Consider the following 19652-nt stretch of genomic DNA (forward strand, 5'->3'; position numbering starts at 1 on the left):
GTGCTGGATATACCACTGTGCGGGCTGTGCTGGATATACCACTGTGCGGGCTGTGCTGGATATACCACTGTGCGGGCTGTCCTGGATATACCACTGTGCGGGCTGTGCTCTATATACCACTGTGCGGGCTGTGCTGGATATACCACTGTGCGGGCTGTGCTGGATATACCACTGTGCGGGCTGTGCTGGATATACCACTGTGCGGGCTGTGCTCTATATACCACTGTGCGGGCTGTGCTGGATATACCACTGTGCGGGCTGTGCTGGATATACCACTGTGCGGGCTGTGCTGGCACCCAACACCATGTTGCAGTGCAGGAGATTCCTGCAACAGTCCGAGGCGTATCTAGGGGAATGTGGGGGGGGGGGGAATGTGGGGCCCCATTTGGAAGTTCGCACCGGGGCCCATAGATTTGTAGTTACGCCACTGACTAAGGGGTTAATAAGATGTGTAGTAGAGGGGTGACAAGGACACTAAACTTCAGGAGGGCAAATTTCCAACGGATGAGAGATGATCTTGGTGCAATTAACTGGGACGATATCCTGAGACATAAAAATACACAAAGAAAATGGGAGACGTTTATTAGCATCCTGGATAGGACCTGTGCACAGTATATACCGTATGGGAATAAACATACTAGAAATAGGAGGAAACCAATATGGCTAAAATAGAGCTGTAAGGGGCGCAATAAGTGACAAAAAGAAAGCATTTAGAGAATTAAAGGAAATAGGTAGTGAGGAGGCATTAAATAAATACAGAAAATTAAATAAATTCTGTAAAAAGCAAATCAAGGCAGCAAAAATTGAGACAGAGAGACTCATTGCCAGAGAGAGTAAAAATAATCCCAAAATATTCTTTAACTACATAAATAGTAAGAGACTAAAAAATGATAGTATTGGCCCCCTTAAAATTAGTCTGGGGGAAATGGTGGATGAGGATGAGGAAAAAGCCAATATGCTAAATGACTTTTTTTCATCAGTATTTACACAAGAAAATCCCATGGCAGCCAATATGACTAGTGATAAAAATTCCCCATTAAATGTCACCTGCTTAACCCAGCAGAAAGTACGTCGGCGTCTAAATATCACTAAAATTTACAAATCTCCGGGCCCGGATGGGATACACCCCCGAGTACTGCAGGAATTAAGTACAGTTATTGATAGACCATAATTTTTAATCTTTAAAGACTCCATAATAACAGGGTCTGTACCACAGGACTGGCGTATAGCAAATGTGGTGCCAATATTCAAAAAGGGGACAAAAACTGAACTCGGTAATTATAGGCCAGTAAGCTTAACCTCTACTGTGGGTAAAATCCTGGAGGGCATTCTAAGGGATGCTATATGTTATGATCCTAGTGGCTTAGGATCACAAATCTAACCAGCTAAGTAGAAAATAATAGGACGAGCTCTGGGGATGTGGTAACTGGACTAACCGCAAACCTGATCCTAACCGCACACACTATAGGCAGCCGTGGAACGTTTCCTGAAATCCTAGACGTCTCTTCACGGCCTGAGAAACTGACTACCCCTAAAGAGAAAGTAAAGACCTCACTTGCCTCAGATAAATCCCCCAGAGATATAGAAGCCCCCCACAAATAATAACGGTGAGTTAAGAGGAAAAGACAAACGCAGAGATGAAACAGGTTAAGCAAATGAGGCCCGCTAACGCTAGATAGCAGAAAATAGCAAGGGATCTGTGCGGTCAGTAAAAAACCCTATGCAAAAATATCCACGCAGAGAATGCGAGAACCCCCACACCAACTAACGATGTGGGGGGAGCAACTCAGCACCCCAGAGCACCAGCAAGCAGGGAAATCACATATTAGCAAGCTGGACAAAAACTCATCATATACTAGGAAACATCTTGAACACAGATGAGCAAAAATAAGCAAACAGAACTTAGCTTCTCTTGGAGAGACTGATAACGGATGTAGACAGGAGCAATCAGAATAGCACTGAATACAACGGCAACAGGCAAGGAATGAAGGACCAGGTGGATTAAATAGGAAACCTAACTAGCAGATGACGAGACAGCTGATCCTGCCAGAAACCTGCAAAATAACAAAAAGAGCCACCAGGAGGAGCCCAAAGAGAGAACTCACACAGTACCACTCATGACCACAGGAGGGAGCCCGGAAACAGAGTTCACAACAGGTATACTGGAGTATCTGAAGAGGAATAACCTCATGACCCAGTATCAGCATGGGTTTACTAGGGACCGTTTCTGTCAGACTAATCTGATTAGTTTCTATATAGAGGTAAGTTCTGGACTGGACCAAGGGAACCCAGTGGATGTAGTGTATATGGACTTTTCAAAAGCTTTTGATACGGTGCCACACAAAAGGTTGTTACATAAAATGAGAATAATGGGGATAGGGGAAAATATGTGTAAGTGGGTTAAGAGCTGGCTCAGGGATAGGAAACAAAGGGTGGTTATTAATGGAGCACACTTGGACTGGGTCGCGGTTAGCAGTGGGGTACCACAGGGGTCAGTATTGGGCCCTCTTCTTTTTAACATATTTATTAATGACCTTGTAGTGGGCATACAGAGCAGAATTTCAATATTTGCAGATGACACTAAACTCTGCAGGGTAATCAATACAGGGGAGGACAATTTTATATTACAGTATGATTTATGTAAACTAGAAGCTTGGGCTGATAAATGGCAAATGAGCTGTAATGGGGATAAATGTAAGGTCATGCACTTGGGTAGAAGTAATAAGATGAATAACTATGTGCTTAATTCTAAAACTCTGGGCAAAACCATCAATGAAAAAGACCTGGGTGTATGGGTGGATGACAAACTCATATTCAGTGGCCAGTGTCAGGCAGCTGCTACAAAGGCAAATAAAATAATGGGATGCATTAAAAGAGGCATAGGTGCACATGAGGAGAACATAATTTTACCTCTATACAAGTCACTAGTGCGACCACACTTAGAATACTGTGCACAGTTCTGGTCTCCGGTGTATAAGAAAGACATAGCTGAACTAGAGCGGGTGCAGAGAAGAGCGACCAAGGTTATTAGGGGACTGGGGGGTCTGCAATACCAAGATAGGTTATTACACTTGGGGCTATTTAGTTTAGAAAAACGAAGACTAAGGGGTGATCTTATTTTAATGTATAAATATATGAGGGGACAGTACAAAGACCTTTCTGATGATCTTTTTAATCATAGACCTGAGACAGGGACAAGGGGGCATCCTCTACGTCTAGAGGAAAGAAGGTTTAAGCATAATAACAGACGCGGATTCTTTACTGTAAGAGCAGTGAGACTATGGAACTCTCTGCCGTATGATGTTGTAATGAGTGATTCATTACTTAAATTTAAGAGGGGACTGGATGCCTTTCTTGAAAAGTATAATGTTACAGGGTATACAGTATATACTAGATTCCTTGGTAGGGCGTTGATCCAGGGAACTAGTCTGATTGCCGTATGTGGAGTCGGGAAGGAATTTTTTTTCCCCAAGGTGGAGCTTGCTCTTTGCCACAGGGTTTTTTTTTGCCTTCCTCTGGATCAACATGTTAGGGCATGTTAGGTTAGGCTATGGGTTGAACTAGATGGAATTAAAGTCTTCCTTCAAGCTTAATAACTATGTAACTATGTCCGATCTCTCTGTCATAGTTGCAGGATCAACTTGTGGTATCCCTGGGGAATGTAAGTTCTCTGGCTTACATGACTGTGACATATGAGAACAAAATGATGATGCACGAGGGTTAAAGGGAACCTGTCACCCTCAAAATTGAAGATGAGCTAAGCCCACCAGCATCAGGGGCTTATCTACAGCATTCCGCCCTGTTGAGGCAGAGCAAAGTACTGCAGTGCGCAGGTGCCAGGAAAGGTCAGAGAAGCCCGGTACCTGCGCACTGCAGTACTTTGCTCTGCCCTCAACAGGGCAGACAAAGTACGCCTGCGCCGGAGCCGCGGTGTGAAGACAAGAAGAGGACGTCAGCCTATGTAGATAGGAGGCTCCAAACTGGACCGCGACGCCCATCAGACCGGACCGCGTCTGGGTGAGTATAATCTAACCTCTTTTTCTCTTTCAGGTAACATCGGGGGCTTACCTGCAGTATTACAGAATGCTGTAGATAAGCCCCTGATGCCGGTGGGCTTAGCTCATCTTCGATTTAGGGGGTGACAGGTTCCCTTTAAGCTGCGGTTTAGGTTCTCAAGGGTCTGCTGGTTGCAGCCTAAATTGTGGATTAGTGCTGGAATTTACCTTGTCCAGTAGTAGGTGGTGACATCTCTTGCCTTGCGGGTGCAACAGTGTTATAGATTGGAGGTGGTACAGATGGTAAAAGTCTTAGCATGTAGTCAGGAGTGCGATAAGCTGGGTCTTCGATTTCTCCTGGAATAAAACAGTCCATGTCAGCATCTTGGCAACGACGTTACGTTTAGAAGGGCTGCTGCTTCTTCCCTTTCTGCTTGGAGTATTTTTCTGCTTCCTGCCTTTTTAATTGGGTTGCATCTCTTTTCTTTGGGCTTTGACTTCTGCCTCTTGCATTTTCCTTTGGGCTTCTGTGTCTGCTTCCTTCCTAACAAAGGCGCTTTTAACTCTAGCTACCTCTACACTCAAATATTTCAAAAAAAGAGGCAGCACTCCATTGTTTCAGTGAAAGATGTGCAGGGTTTAATCTACCCACATATTCTGGCAACGTTTCAGCTCACAATGAGCCTTTCTCAAGCAGTGAGTATGTTCATGTGCTTCCCTTTTATACGTATCTACAACATCCTTAATTGTGTCCAATTATGCATTGTAAGGTGCTACTTAAATTTACGTTTTCATAAAGTGCATATGTGCTAAACATGTTTAACCGTAGCTGTGCCACTAAAAGTATATAAAAAATCTTCCTAATACCCCATATTATACAGTACAATATGCATAAAAGGTCTTTACTTTACCCGGCAGATGCATGTTAAGCGTGGAGGACGCCATTATATCCTTTCAGCGTCTTGTTAGGTCTACTGCGCATGTCTCACTGTGTCATCTCTATGCGATGAATAGCCAGCCAATCCACCGTCTTGTGTGGCATTCCCTATTGGCGCATGCGCGCGTCCTTTCAATATCGCCATCTTTGTTGTGGCTTCCTATTGGTACTTACGTATCAGGCACATTGTGCATTCAATTATTGCCATACGGACTTCTTTTTGGTGTTACTTTCCACCCTGACGCACCGGACGGCACCTTATTCAGGTTGTCTCCGGGAGTCATGCGGTATTAGGTTACGGCAATTAACCTTTTCAGGTCAGTATACCGCAACTGAAACCACACCTGAGTCCTGGTTCCACTTATATTGATTAATATGCCCATATACACAGTACCATAGATTTTTGAAGTTAATAAATAAATACAATGCCCAATTTCATTATTCATTTATTTATTTAAAGAAATTCAAAATAATTTTAGTTTTTCGTAAATTTCATGCGTTTTTTATTCGTCCTCCACACTTTCATGCTCCGCCCCAATGCATCTAAAAAAATGGGGAAAATATAAATAAAGAATAAAAATTAGAGATATTTCATTATACCTCTAATACATATACAAAGAGTCCTTACATTATCTGTCAAAGTGAATTACGCATATATCCTCTAAGCAATAGCATGTATCTTAAAATCAACGTTTAGCCCTTTGGCTTTCAAGGTATTGAGCTCATAAATCCACATAAGTTCTTTTTTCTTTAGGATTTGCTCCCTATTCCCTCCTCTCCTCTGAATAGGCACTACATCTATAATTTTACACCTGAGATCTTTTTCGGAGTGATTATATTCTGTGAAATGTTTCGGTACCGGGAGGTCCATTCTCTTTTTTCTAATTGTGTATCTATGTTGATTCATTCTGACTTTAAATTCACACGTTGTCTCTCCAATGTACCACAAGTTGCATGGGCACATTAGTAGGTAGACAACGTGATCTGACACAGTGAGACATGCGCAGTAGACCTAACAAGACGCTGAAAGGATATAATGGCGTCCTCCACGCTTAACATGCATCTGCCGGGTAAAGTAAAGACCTTTTATGCATATTGTACTGTATAATATGGGGTATTAGGAAGATTTTTTATATACTTTTAGTGGCACAGCTACGGTTAAACATGTTTAGCACATATGCACTTTATGAAAACGTAAATTTAAGTAGCACCTTACAATGCATAATTGGACACAATTAAGGATGTTGTAGATACGTATTAGGCCGGGGTCACACATGCGTGTTTTACGTACGTAAGAGCGCAAAAACTACGTACGTAAAACTCGCATTACATACGGCACAATGCTTCTCAATGGGGCTGCTCCTATTAGCCGTATATTACGGATCCGTAATATACGGCTTTCTACGGCCGTACAAAATCGCAGCATGCTGCGTTTGTCAGCGTATTGCGCAAATAATACGCCAATGAAAGTCTATGGGGGCGAGAAAAATACGGATTCCACACGGACCAGCAGTGTGACTTGCGAGAAATACGCAGCGGTGTTAGTGAAAAGTCGGTAATTCAATTGCCGGCTTTTCATTTCTCCTGCACAAACCCGACAGGATATGAGACATGGTTTACATACAGTAAACCATCTCATATCCCCATTTTTTTTGCATATTCCACACTACTAATGTTAGTAGTGTGTATGTGCAAAATTTCAGCGCTGTAGCTGCTAAAATAAAGGGTTAAATGGCGGAAAAAATTGGCGTGGGCTCCCGCGCAATTTTCTCCGCCAGAATGGTAAAGCCAGTGACTGAGGGCAGATATTAATAGCCAGGAGAGGGTCCATGGTTATTGGGCCCCCCGTGGCTAAAAACATCTGCCCCCAGCCACCCCAGAAAAGGCACATCTGGAAGATGCGCCTATTCTGGCACTTGGCCACTCTCTTCCCACTCCCTGTAGCGGTGGGATATGGGGTAATGAAGGGTTAATGCCACCTTGCTATTGGAAGGTGACATTAAGCCAGATTAATAATGGAGAGGCGTCAATTATGACACCTATCCATTATTAATCCAATTGTATGAAAGGGTTAAAAAACACACACACACACATGATTTAAAAGTAGTTTAATGAAATAAACACAGCGGTTGTTGTAATAATTTATTGTTCTCGCAATCCATCAGGAACACCCTCGCTTTGAAAAATAATAAACGCACAAGATACATACCCTCTGGTGAACCGTCTCGTCCCACGAAGTAATCCATCTGAAGGGGTTAACTAATATTACAGGCAGGAGCCCTGCTAAATGCAGCTGTGCTCCGTGCCTGTAATCCCCGGCGAATGAATGAAATGTAGGTCATTGACCTACATTTCCTTCAGTCGCGGTGATGCGCCCCCTGGTGGATGTCCTCATATGACCTGGAGCGTGGGAAAAAGTTCCCAGGCTGCAGTTCATGAGAACATCCAGCAGGGGCGCATCACCGCGACTGAATGTAAGTATAGATCACTGCTTTCCTTTCAGCACCCGGGGATTACAGGCACGAGCGAGTGGTTTATCGCAGCTCGTGCCTGTAATATTAGTTAACCCCTTCAGATGGATTACTTCGTGGGACGTGATCTGACATCAGAAGGTATGTATCTTGTGCGTTAATTGTTTTGCCAAGCGAGGGCCTGGAAATGGATTGCGAGAACAATAAATTATTACAACAACCGCTGTGTTTATTTCATTAAAATCCTTTATAATAATGTGTGTGTGTGTGTGTGTGTTTTTTAACCCTTTCCTACAATTGGCTTAATAATGGATAGGTGACATAATTGACGCCTCTCCATTATTAATCTGGCTTAATGTCACCTTACAATAGCAAGGTGGCATTAACCCTTCATTACCCCATATCCCACCGCTACAGGGAGTGGGAAGAGAGTGGCCAAGTGCCAGAATAGGCGCATCTTCCAGATGTGCCTTTTCTGGGGTGGCTGGGGGCAGATGTTTGTAGCCACGGGGGGGGGGGCCAATAACCATGGACCCTCTCCTGGCTATTAATATCTGCCCTCAGTCACTGGCTTTACCATTCTGGCGGAGAAAATTGCGCGGGAGCCCACGCCAATTTTTTCCGCCATTTAACCCTTTATTTTAGCAGCTACAGCGCTGAAATTTTGCACATACACACTACTAACATTAGTAGTGTGGAATATGCAAAAAAAAAGGGGATATGAGATGGTTTACTGTATGAAAACCATGTCTCATATCCTGTCGGGTTTGTGCAGGAGAAATGAAAAGCCGGCAATTGAATTACCGGCTGTTCACAGATATCGCGCTGAATGAAATCTAAATACAGAATATATATATATGTGTCTCAATGACATATATATATATATATATATATACTGTATATATGTTTTCCCGAACATTTGAGCACATAAATCCATTAGATGTCGGTTTTGCAAGCCTGCGCGAAAATCTCGCAGTACGGATGCCATACGGGTTACATACGGAGGATGCCATGCGCAAAATACGCTGAAACACCCTGACTACGGATCACTATTTTGGGAACATTTCTCCGTATTACGGCCGTAGTACGGACGTATAATACGTGGCGTATTGTCTTACGCCATGTGTGACTCCAGCCTAAAAGGGAAGCACATGAACATACTCACTGCTTGAGAAAGGCTCATTGTGAGCTGAAACGTTGCCAGAATATGTGGGTAGATTAAACCCTGCACATCTTTCACTGAAACAATGGAGTGCTGCCTCTTTTTTTGAAATATTTGAAACTTGGATGATCGGTGGACTGGTTGTCTGGGGGCTTTGCACCCGAAGATAAGTATCTCTATGCTGTTCCTTTTTCTTTTCTTCTACCTCTACACTCACATAGATTTCCATTTGTCTGTCAGACAATACAGACTCCCTAGAGTGGGATGTTCTGGAACACCTCGATGTGATTTTTGGCAATGTAGTATGATGTGGCCAAACCTCTTGGACGTGTGTGATGTGGAGTTCTTGCTTATGCGTACACCTCGTACACACACGGCTCCGCTCCGTACACCTCGTACACACATGGCTCCGCTCCGTACACCTCGTACACACACGGCTCCGCTCCGTACACCTCGTACACACGCGGCTCAGCTCCGTACAACTCGTACACACGCGGCTCCGCTCCGTACACCTCGTACACACACGGCTCCGCTCCGTACACCTCGTACACACACGGCTCCGCTCCGTACACCTCGTACACACACGGCTCCGCTCCGTACACCTCGTACACACGCGGCTCCGCTCCGTACACCTCGTACACACACGGCTCCGCTCCGTACAACTCGTACACACGCGGCTCCGCTCCGTACAACTCGTACACACACGGCTCTGCTCCATACACCTCGTACACACACGGCTCCGCTCCGTACACCTCGTACACACGCGGCTCCGCTCCGTACACCTCGTACACACGCGGCTCCGCTCCGTACAACTCGTACACACACGGCTCCACTCCGTACACCTCGTACACACGCGGCTCCGCTCCGTACAACTCGTACACACGCGGCTCCGCTCCGTACACCTCGTACACACGCGGCTCCGCTCCGTACACCTCGTACACACACGGCTCCGCTCCGTACACCTCGTACACACGCGGCTCCGCTCCGTACAACTCGTACACACGCGGCTCCGCTCCGTACACCTCGTACACACACGGCTCCGCTCCGTACAACTCGTACACACGCGGCTCCGCTCCGTACAACTCGTACACACACGGCTCCGCTCCATACACCTCGTACACACACGGCTCCGCTCCGTACACCTTGTACACACGCGGCTCCGCTCCGTACACCTCGTACACACACGGCTCCGCTCCGTACAACTTGTACACACGCGGCTCTGCTCCGTACACCTCGTACACACACGGCTCCGCTCCATACACCTCGTACACACACGGCTCCGCTCCGTACAACTCGTACACACGCGGCTCCGCTCCGTACAACTCGTACACACACGGCTCCACTCCATACACCTCGTACACACACGGCTCCGCTCCGTACACCTCGTACACACACGGCTACGCTCCGTACACACACGGCTCCGCTCCGTACACCTCGTACACACACGGCTCCGCTCCGTACACCTCGTACACACACGGCTACGCTCCGTACACACACGGCTCCGCTCCGTACACCTCGTACACACACGGCTCTGCTCCGTACACCTCATACACACACGGCTCTGCTCCGTACACCTCGTACACACACGGCTCTGCTCCGTACACCTCGTACACACACGGCTCTGCTCCGTACACCTCGTACACACACGGCTCTGCTCCGTACACCTCGTACACACACGGCTCTGCTCCGTACACCTCGTACACACGCTGCTCTGCTCCGTACACCTCGTACACACACGGCTCTGCTCCGTACACCTCGTACACACACGGCTCTGCTCCGTACACCTCGTACACACACGGCTCCGCTCCGTACACCTCGTACACACACGGCTCCGCTCCGTACACCTCGTACACACACAGCTCTGCTACATCCACCCTGTAAACCCCTCCTGACCCCACACATAAACTTCCCCTCATCCAGCACCATGACAACCAGCACAGCAGAGTCCTGCATACACTGAGGCCCCTGATCATGTGACCCCTGACTCCTCCCCTCCTGTGACCTCATCACAGGTCCTGTGCGCACAGAGCAGCCATATATGTGGAGTGCGGCTCTGCAGGTGGAGGTAGGTGCTGGAGATTCCCCATTACTGGGCACAGGGGGCAGTAACCCCTTACAGATAAAATGGCGGCGGAGGGGGAAGAGTGCAGCTCCTGGACCTAACCTTAGTTAGGGCAGTTACTCAGGAGTGTGAGATGTACATGGGGTGTAATCAGACTCGGTGGTCTTGTAGTGGATCCCCCCCAGTCACACCAGGGTAAGCGATGGAGGCCGTGACGCTACTTCTTCCTGTAACAGATGGAATATATCATTCTCTCACAGCCAAATGTAAAGACAGCAGTGAAATATCTGTGGGATAGAAATGTCCGTTACTGCCTGAGATGATCACTGACGGGATAGTGTCAGATATAGGGTCACCTTTGGGGTCTTCTGCTGGTCACTCCTCGGGGGCTCTGCAGTTGGCCCCCACAATCTCGGACTGACAGACTACTGCTCTAAAGGCCAAGTAGTGACTCTTCCCCTCCGAGCCCGGCCATCTGCAGCAGCTTCTGATCTCAGATTTTCGGAGAAATTCCTTTACAAATTGTGGGGTCCATTTTTACTATTTGTGGAATTGAAAAAATTGGGCCTTAATTTTAGTGGGGAAAAAACACAATTTTTCAATTTCACAACCAAGCATTAATAAAAATGTATGAAGCAATTGTGGGTTACACAATGCCCCTCACACCCCGAGATGAATTACTAGAGGAATGTTGTTTCTGGAATGGGGTCACTTTGGGGGGTTTCTGCTGTTATGGCAGCTGCACATTATTCCAGCCAAATTTTCACTCCAAAAGCCAAACCGTGATTCCTCCCTACCGAACCATCAAAATTAAAAGATTAAAAATTGCTAATTTTTCAACAATGTCTTTTTTCTCTGTAGTATTTAATCCTTGTGACTGTTTCGGCAACAAGCTACAATTAATAAGTTCTGTCTCGTTCTCAATGATCCATGTGCGAAGTGTGATTGTGAGAAGTGAGGGGTCACTGAAGGCTCCTGTGAGGACGGGGTCACACCACAGAATACAAAACGGTCCCATTTTCAACCAGAAAAGTGGGATGATTTTTTCTCACTTGTCATCCGTGTGCAGTCCGTATACAATCCGTTTTTCTAGTCAGCAGCTATTAACCATTTACTATTTCCTCTTACAGAAATGCAATGTATCAGTAATTACAGGATGCTATACTGTGGCTCAGTGCCTCATTCGATTTTTTTTCACGCACTCATAGTCTTGAATGGGTCAGTCTCATCCGATTTCCGGAGTAAAATCGTCTTTGTTGTGATTTTTTTCACACACAGATTTGGTCACTGAAAAAAATTGCTCATCTGCATGGCCCCATTGAATAGCAGTAGTCCGAGTTGTTTTTTTAACGGATAGCACTCGGCCCAAAAATATGGTCCTGTACACGAGACATTAGTGTCAACTCCTGAGCCAAACATTAGTGGGGCTGTCTGCTGTGATTATTATTTGTAAGTACTAGATGTATGGTACATTGGAGGTTAAATTAATTGTAGACCGATCAGGTGGTTTTGTAGTGGTCGGCCCCAGGCACACTCGCACGTCACATAATTCCATGACACTCATCATACACGGTTGGCCCCGCTCCGTACCTCCTGCGTACTCACCATCCCGCTTCGTACACCTTCTTCGCACACAACATCCAAATCTGTACAACTCCTGCGCCCACACCATCCCACTCCGTACACCTCCTGCGCCCACGCCATCCTGCTCCTTACACCTCATGCACACTCGCCATCCTGCTCCTTACACCTCATGCACACTCGCCATCCTGCTCCTTACACCTCATGCACACTCGCCATCCTGCTCCTTACACCTCCTACACACTCACCATCCTGCTCCTTACACCTCATGCACACTTGCCATCCTGCTCCTTACACCTCATGCACACTCGCCATCCTGCTCCTTACACCTCATGCACACTCGCCATCCTGCTCCTTACACCTCCTGCACACTCACCATCTCGCTCCGTACATAGCATGCGCATACATAATACCGCTACACAGTTGCTAACCATCCAGAAATTCCTGGACAGTCTGTAAAAATTGTACTTTGTTGCCCTGTCGATAAAACATAAAAAGTGAAAGCCAGGCATGTTTACAGTGACTGCTGCTGATGTCTGATATCAGCATTCTGGGCTGTAGACATGGATCACTGATAATCAGAAGGATTTATTATAGTTTTCTAATGTGTTTGTAAAAAATATCTGTGAACTTGGCAATCCTGCTCCGCTATATACAGTTGTGTGAAAAAGTGTTTGCCCCCTTCCTGATTTCCTATTCTTTTGCATGTGTGTAAAGGTACTGTCACACTCAGCAATATAGACAACGAGCAGATCGCTGGAGCGTCGCTGTTTAGGTCGCTGTAGAGATGTCAAACACAGCAGCTCCAGAACGATGCAGGAGCGATCCAGTGACGTAAGGGTTACCCACTTATCGTTCTCACATGTCGTCACAGGTCGTTAGCTCCATGTAAATCATTGCTGGCATCGTTGCTTTTGCTGTCAAACACGACAATACACGCCGATCTGACGACCAAATAAAGTTCTGGAGTTCTAGCTCCGACCAGCGATATCACAGCGGGATCCAGATCGCTGCTGCGTGTCAAACACAACGAGATCGTTATCCAGGACGCTGCAACGTCACGGATCGTTGTCGTTCTCGTTGGAAAGTTATTTAGTGTGAAGGTACCTTTACAGTTCAATGTTTCAGATCAAAAAACAAATTTAAATATTAGACAAAGATAACACAGGTAATCACAAAATGCAGTTTTTAAATGTAGGTCTTTATTATTAGGCTACTTTCACACTAGCGTCGTACTCGGCCCGTCGCACCGACGCTAGCAGTGAATGTGCCGCACAACGGGGGCAGCGGATGCTGTTTTTCCAGCGCATACGCTGCCCCATTGTGAGGTGCGGGGAGGTGGGGGCGGAGTTCTGGCCGCGCATGCGCGGTCGGAAGCGGCGGACACAGCGCAGCAAAAAAAACGTTACATGCAACGTTTTTTGCTGCCGGCAGTCCGCCACAACACGACGCAACCCTCGCACGACGTCGCAATGCGTCGCTAATGTTAGTCAATGTTTCCACAGTACCACCATCCCCCACACACAGTATAATGTTCCCCCAGTACTGCGATCCTCCCACACACACTATAATGTTCCGCAGTACCCCAATCACCCACACACAGTATAATGATCCCACAGGACTGCAATCATCCTACACACAATATAAGGTTCCTAAAACAAACAGTATAATGTTCCCCCAGTGCCGCCATCCCCTACACACAGTATAATGTTCCCCCAGTACCGCCATCACCCCCACACAGTATAATGTTCCTACAGTACCGCCATCCCACACACATTATGATGGTACAAGTTGCCTCCACAATATGGCACCATCCACCTCCTAATAAATAAATCCTCCCTTCTCCCCACTCCCGGTGCAGATACAGAAGACCCTGGGACACAGCACCGACCTCCTGGATCAGTTTCCCAGGGCTGGATATGTGACCCCTGGTCGGTGCTATAGGTGTATGAGCAGCTGTTATGTGTGGCATAAGCTGTACATATAATGGAGACATTCTGGGGACAGATTATCCCAGTAGAACTTTTTATCATCAAAGATACAACAATTGTGGCACTTTACACTGCTCTTCCCACTTGCCCTCTAGTGGTGGCAAGTGGGGTAATATTTGTGGGGTTGATGTCACCTTTGTATTGTCTGGTGACATCAAGCCCACGGATTAGTAATGGAGAGGCGTCTGTAAGACACCTATCCATTACTAATCCTACAGTTATATGGTCAGTAGGGACACAGCAAGAATAAAGTCCTTTAATAATCTTAATTAAACATACTTCTGCATGGCCTAATCCCCAACGCCCTCGATCTCCTGCAAAAAAATAAAATAATAAACCAACACAAATACTCCCTGTCCGACGTAGTCCAATTACTGAGTGTCCCACAACGAGTCCAGCTCTGCTACATCTGAATGCCTTTATGCCACCAATATGCCACCATCCAGCCTGACATCCAGACAGAGCAGAGCTTGTAGATGACCGCAGGAGATAACTCTGTCTCCGGCGGTCACCTGCACTGCAGTTCTCATGATCAGCTGACCGTGAGAACTTTGCTAGTGAACAGAGATAACCCCGGCAGTCACGTGCACGGCAGTTCTCGCGATCCGCTGATCTCATTGCGATAACTGTAGTTTACGCGAATTTCCAGCTAAAACAAGGTAATACATTATTTAAATTAGTTCACATGCGTAGTTAGCTGCATTTCCGCACTTACTGCGCATGTGACGTTACCGCTTCTAATGATAGTCTTTGGTAAATTTATGCTGTGGAGACTGAGCGTCTCCACAACATAAATAGACATGCTGCTGTCTGGAAAGACGCGCCGCATGTCCGTTTATGCAGGGAGCCGCGGGCATCTTTTAACGCATAGTGGAGATAGGATTTCTTGAAATCCCCTCCACTATGCTGTAACATTTGCACGCTGTGGGTTTGACTCTGCGGCTGTACTCAGCATCAAACCCTCAGCGTTTACTGATCATGGAAACATAACCTTAGTGTCCTTTCTTGCTGGAATAGCGCCAGTCCTGCCTTCCTCTAGGGGTAGGCTGTGGATGACGCCGTTTAAACTGTTGCTTTCATCTTTTGGACCTAGACTTCTTTTACCTAATTAAGATTTAGTTGCTTTCTACATAGCTGTGGACTCATGACCATTTCTTTTGATTTTTCTTTGATGTGTGGTCTAAAGTATATAGGTTTTATTAGTAGATGTCAGGAATTAAAAAAACAGAATTTAGTAAAGATAGTAACCCATGAATGATTCTACATTACTTTTTGTCCCACCACTGCTTCAGTCCTCCACTAGTCTCTGTATTTCCTGGTCAGACCCAACAAATTTGTGATATCTATGGCCAATTAGTTGCTGAAGCAATGACCACCATATCTAATGATTAGGAGCATGGAGGAGGTGACTTGGTCAGCAATTGAAATGATTGAAATGATGTTCCATTCCGTAAGAGACAAGAGAATAGAAAACCTACAAATTATGTCTCATCATATATTTCTTCTTATTAACTCCTTTAATTGTATTATTACATGGGATTCTTTATGATGTTACATCTGCTAATTTTTTTCAGATTCAGGTCCCTACAATATCGGATCTTTTCAGTGGGGATCTTCTATGTTCAGACAATTTTTCTGATTTAGCCATCAAGGATGCATATGGACCAGAACAAAATGGTGGAGAGGCTATTACAACTCACCTTGGAGATCCTCTTGCGGATTACTGGAGAGGTGAGCTATTCAGATGACGTCACGATTATTATCTATAACAGATGAACAGAACTGGAGAGGTGAGGGCTCTGGAAATGTCTGTAGTGATATTTATTAATGTGTCTCTCTTCTTAACCAGGATTACACATTGGTGAAAACGACCTCTAGTGAGCGCTGTCAGGACCCTGTCTCTGAGGGATGGGGAAGACCCCTGAGCTCAATCATGGGGCCTCCACCTCACCTCCTGATACATGAGGATACCAATGACCAAAAGATCCTACAACTCACCTACAAGATGATTGAGCTGCTGACTGGAGAGGTGACACTGCTGGGAATGCTGGGACATTATACAGTAACGCTATGAAGGGAATAGGGTGATGACGGTATCATTGTATGTGTCAGGTTCCTATAAGGTTTCAGGATGTCACCGTCTATTTCTCCATGGAGGAGTGGGAGTATTTAGAAGGACACAAAGATCTGTACAAGGACTTCATGATGGAGGTTCCCCTGCACCTCACATCACCAGGTAATAGTCAGAACTAAATGCATACTGCCTATAATTTTCTGTATGTAAAGAATTAACTCGATCCCTGTATGTGTTTCCTCCAGTTCTATCCAATAAGAGGACAACACCAGAGAGTTGTCCCTGTTCTCTTCTTCCACAGGACTGTAAACAAGAAGATCCCAATGTTCCTCAGGATTATCAGGTAGATGGAGAGAAGGTGTCATGAGATCTCCCCTATGATGTGTAGATGGCTGTGAAGGTCTTGTGTTCATTCTTGTTTTATCCACCAGTACGCACCACACACACACACACACACACACACACACACACACACACACACACACACACACACACACACACACACACACACACACACACACATACACATACACATACACACACACTATACACCATACGCAGCCTCTTGCGCGGTACCACCAGCAGAGCACCGCTGCGAACACGCCACCGCCGGGATCAGCTGAATAATTCACTGACCGCCGCCATCTTTGTACAGAAGGAGCGCCTGTGCAGTTTTAATGTGACCGCCGCTGTCTGTCTGCAGATAGATGGCGGTGGTCTGATTTACTGTGCCTGCGTGAATTCCGCACAGGCGCAGTGAATCATTTGGCTGATCCCGGCGGCAGATGCGCAACGTGTCTACAGGCAGAGGAAGCCGGTCACATTAAAGGGGTTTTCCCATGAACGAAATTTCATTTTAAAAATTGTCTGTGTCTTACCATGTATGGAGCATACCATATCTCCTGGGCAGGGAGGAAGCAAAAGACAATGCTGACATTACAGCGGGGGATCACAGAGGATTCATTTTGTCAGGTAAAATATTTCACTGACTGTTTTTATACAATATTTTATCTCACAAAAGGGAAAGAGAGAGTGGATAGGTGGGTGAGCACATGGGGTGGAGAGATTCTCAACTCTGCAAAGTCTGCCCCCATCGTGACATTACCGCCCTCCCGATGCGATGGCATCGGGCTTCCGTCTAGTATGTTTTATACTTGTGTAATGAGAACGGTGGAGATGGCAGGATTAGAGCAGATCATAGATGTGACTTCTCCATCTGTCTGTGACTTTTACAATATTTATTTCAGGGTGAAGATCTGACCCATATTAATACTACAGAGACATATGTGAGGAGTGATGAGCAGTGTAAAGAGGAGATTCCTAAAGATAACTGCCCAGGTGAGTGGTAACCACTAAATGCAGAAAAGTCACAGATTATTCTCAGTCATCAGCTTAACCTGCTTTATCTGTGGTGTAGTTCGGACATATCACAATCATGTGGTCACCATTCTGCCTTTAAATCCCTGCATGTTCCTCCACCCGAAACTGTTCAAATTACTTTGGGCATTGAAAGCTCTTCTTCTATAGAGCTTAAAACCTGGAGGATCCACCTTCCCCCTGGAATCAGAAGATGCTGACCAGGCCCAGATCTGTAAACTACAAAGCAAAATGCCAGCGTACGTAGAATGTGCTGACATTTAATAATTTTCTTTTACTGATTTTCTATGATGGGCTCTCTAAGAGAAAGCAGAGGGTAATGATGCTGTTCACTTCCTAGAATTCTTATATCTTATTGTATGAATGTAGCATCTCTCCCTTCTGTGCAGCTGAATATGCTCATATGGCCCCTACTAGTGATGAGCGAGTGTGCTCGTTCTCAAGTTTTCCAAGCATGCTCGGGTGTTCTCCGAGTATTTTGGGAGTACTCGTAAATTGTGTTTGAGTCCCCACAGCTGCATGATTTGGTCTGCTAGACAGCCTGAATATATGTGGGGAGGGGATTCCCTAACAAACAGGCATGTGTTCAGGTTGACTAACAGCCGCAAATCATGCAGGTGCGGAGACAAAAACACAAAATCTACGAGCCTAAAATACTCAGAGATCACCCGAGCATGCTCGGAAAACTTGAGTAACGAGCACACTCGCTTATCACTAGTCACTACAAGACTAGGTCCATTGTTTCTGACCAAACTTTGCTTTTATGATCCACAAAATGAAATGTGCCGTGAGGGCCAAGTGTGAATTTCTCTACAATAACAACAGAGTTTAATCCTGAATTTTCAATTTATTTTAAAATCAATTAATTTCAAAGAGGATTGTGGTAAACTACACAGAAACATTACACCTGTGTCATGATATACACTACCGTTCAAAAGTTTAGGGTCACCCAGTTAATTTTGTGTTTTCCATGAAAACTTTTATTACCGTATATACTCGAGTATAAGCCGAGATTTTCAGACCACTTTTTTGGGCTGAAAGTAACCCTCTCGGCTTATACTCGAGTCACACCCAGGGGTCAGCAGGGGAGGGGGAGTGGAGCTGTGTAATAATACTCACCTGCTCCTGGCGTGGTCCCTGCACGTCTTTTTCCCGGTGCCTGTAGCTTCTTCCTGTAGTGAGTGGTCACATGGTACCGCTCATTACAGTAATGAATATGGGCCTGACTCCACTCCCATAGGGGTGGAGCCGCATATTCATTACTGTAATGAGCGGTACCATGTGACCGCTCACTACAGGAAAAAGCTGCCGGCGCTGGAGAACAGATGTGCAGGGACACGCCAGGAGCAGGTGAGTATGGCGAGGGCAGTGCACGATATTCACCTGCTCCCCGTTCCACCGTCGGCGCCGCTGCGTCTTCCGCATCCTCTGCAGTGACGTTCAGGTCAGAGGGTGCGATGACGCGATTAGTGCGCGCCGCCCTCTGCCTGAACGTCAGTGCAGATGACGGGGAAGACACAGCGGCGGTCGGCGGTGGAACGGGAAAAGTGAGTATAGCAAGTGCCGGGGGCCTGAGAGGTGAGTATGTGATTTTTTTTATTTTTTTAATCGCAGCAACAGCATATGGGGCAAATGTCTGTAGGGAGCATCTTATGGGGCCATGTGCAGCATTATATGGGGCAAATATCTGTATGGAGCATCTTATGGGGCCATGTGCAGCGTTATATGGGGCATATATCTATATGGGGCCATGTGCAGCATTATATGGGGCAAATATCTGTATGAGGCCATGTGCAGCATTATATGGGGCAAATATCTGTATGGGGCCATGTGCAGCATTATATGGGGCAAATATTTATGGGGCCATGTGCAGCATTATATGGGGCAAATATCTGTATGGGGCCATGTGCAGCATTATATGGGGCAAATATCTATGGGGCCATGTGCAGCATTATATGGGGCAAATATCTGTATGGGGCCATGTGCAGCATTATATGGGGCA

At 46.0% G+C, this 19652-nt stretch overlaps 1 protein-coding gene across 2 annotated transcripts in view; it reads left to right on the forward strand.

Moving 5' to 3' along the window:
* The first annotated feature begins 10547 nt into the window (after window positions 1-10547).
* LOC143766242 (uncharacterized) overlaps window positions 10548-19652 on the forward strand; it is a 45947-nt gene continuing 36842 nt past the window's right edge. The window contains exons 1-6 of one of the 2 annotated variants that reach the window (XM_077253761.1): window positions 10548-10630; window positions 15774-15930; window positions 16049-16228; window positions 16312-16435; window positions 16519-16616; window positions 17521-17611. In XM_077253761.1, the coding sequence (XP_077109876.1) occupies window positions 15853-15930; window positions 16049-16228; window positions 16312-16435; window positions 16519-16616; window positions 17521-17611 (571 nt within the window). In that variant the 5' untranslated portion in view covers window positions 10548-10630; window positions 15774-15852. Of the gene's footprint in view, window positions 10631-13086; window positions 13312-15773; window positions 15931-16048; window positions 16229-16311; window positions 16436-16518; window positions 16617-17520; window positions 17612-19652 lie in introns of those variants that run through there. The other variant, XM_077253762.1, reaches the window with a different exon arrangement.

This window comes from Ranitomeya variabilis, chromosome 4 (genome assembly GCF_051348905.1).
Source record: "Ranitomeya variabilis isolate aRanVar5 chromosome 4, aRanVar5.hap1, whole genome shotgun sequence".
Lineage (NCBI taxonomy): Eukaryota > Metazoa > Chordata > Amphibia > Anura > Dendrobatidae > Ranitomeya > Ranitomeya variabilis.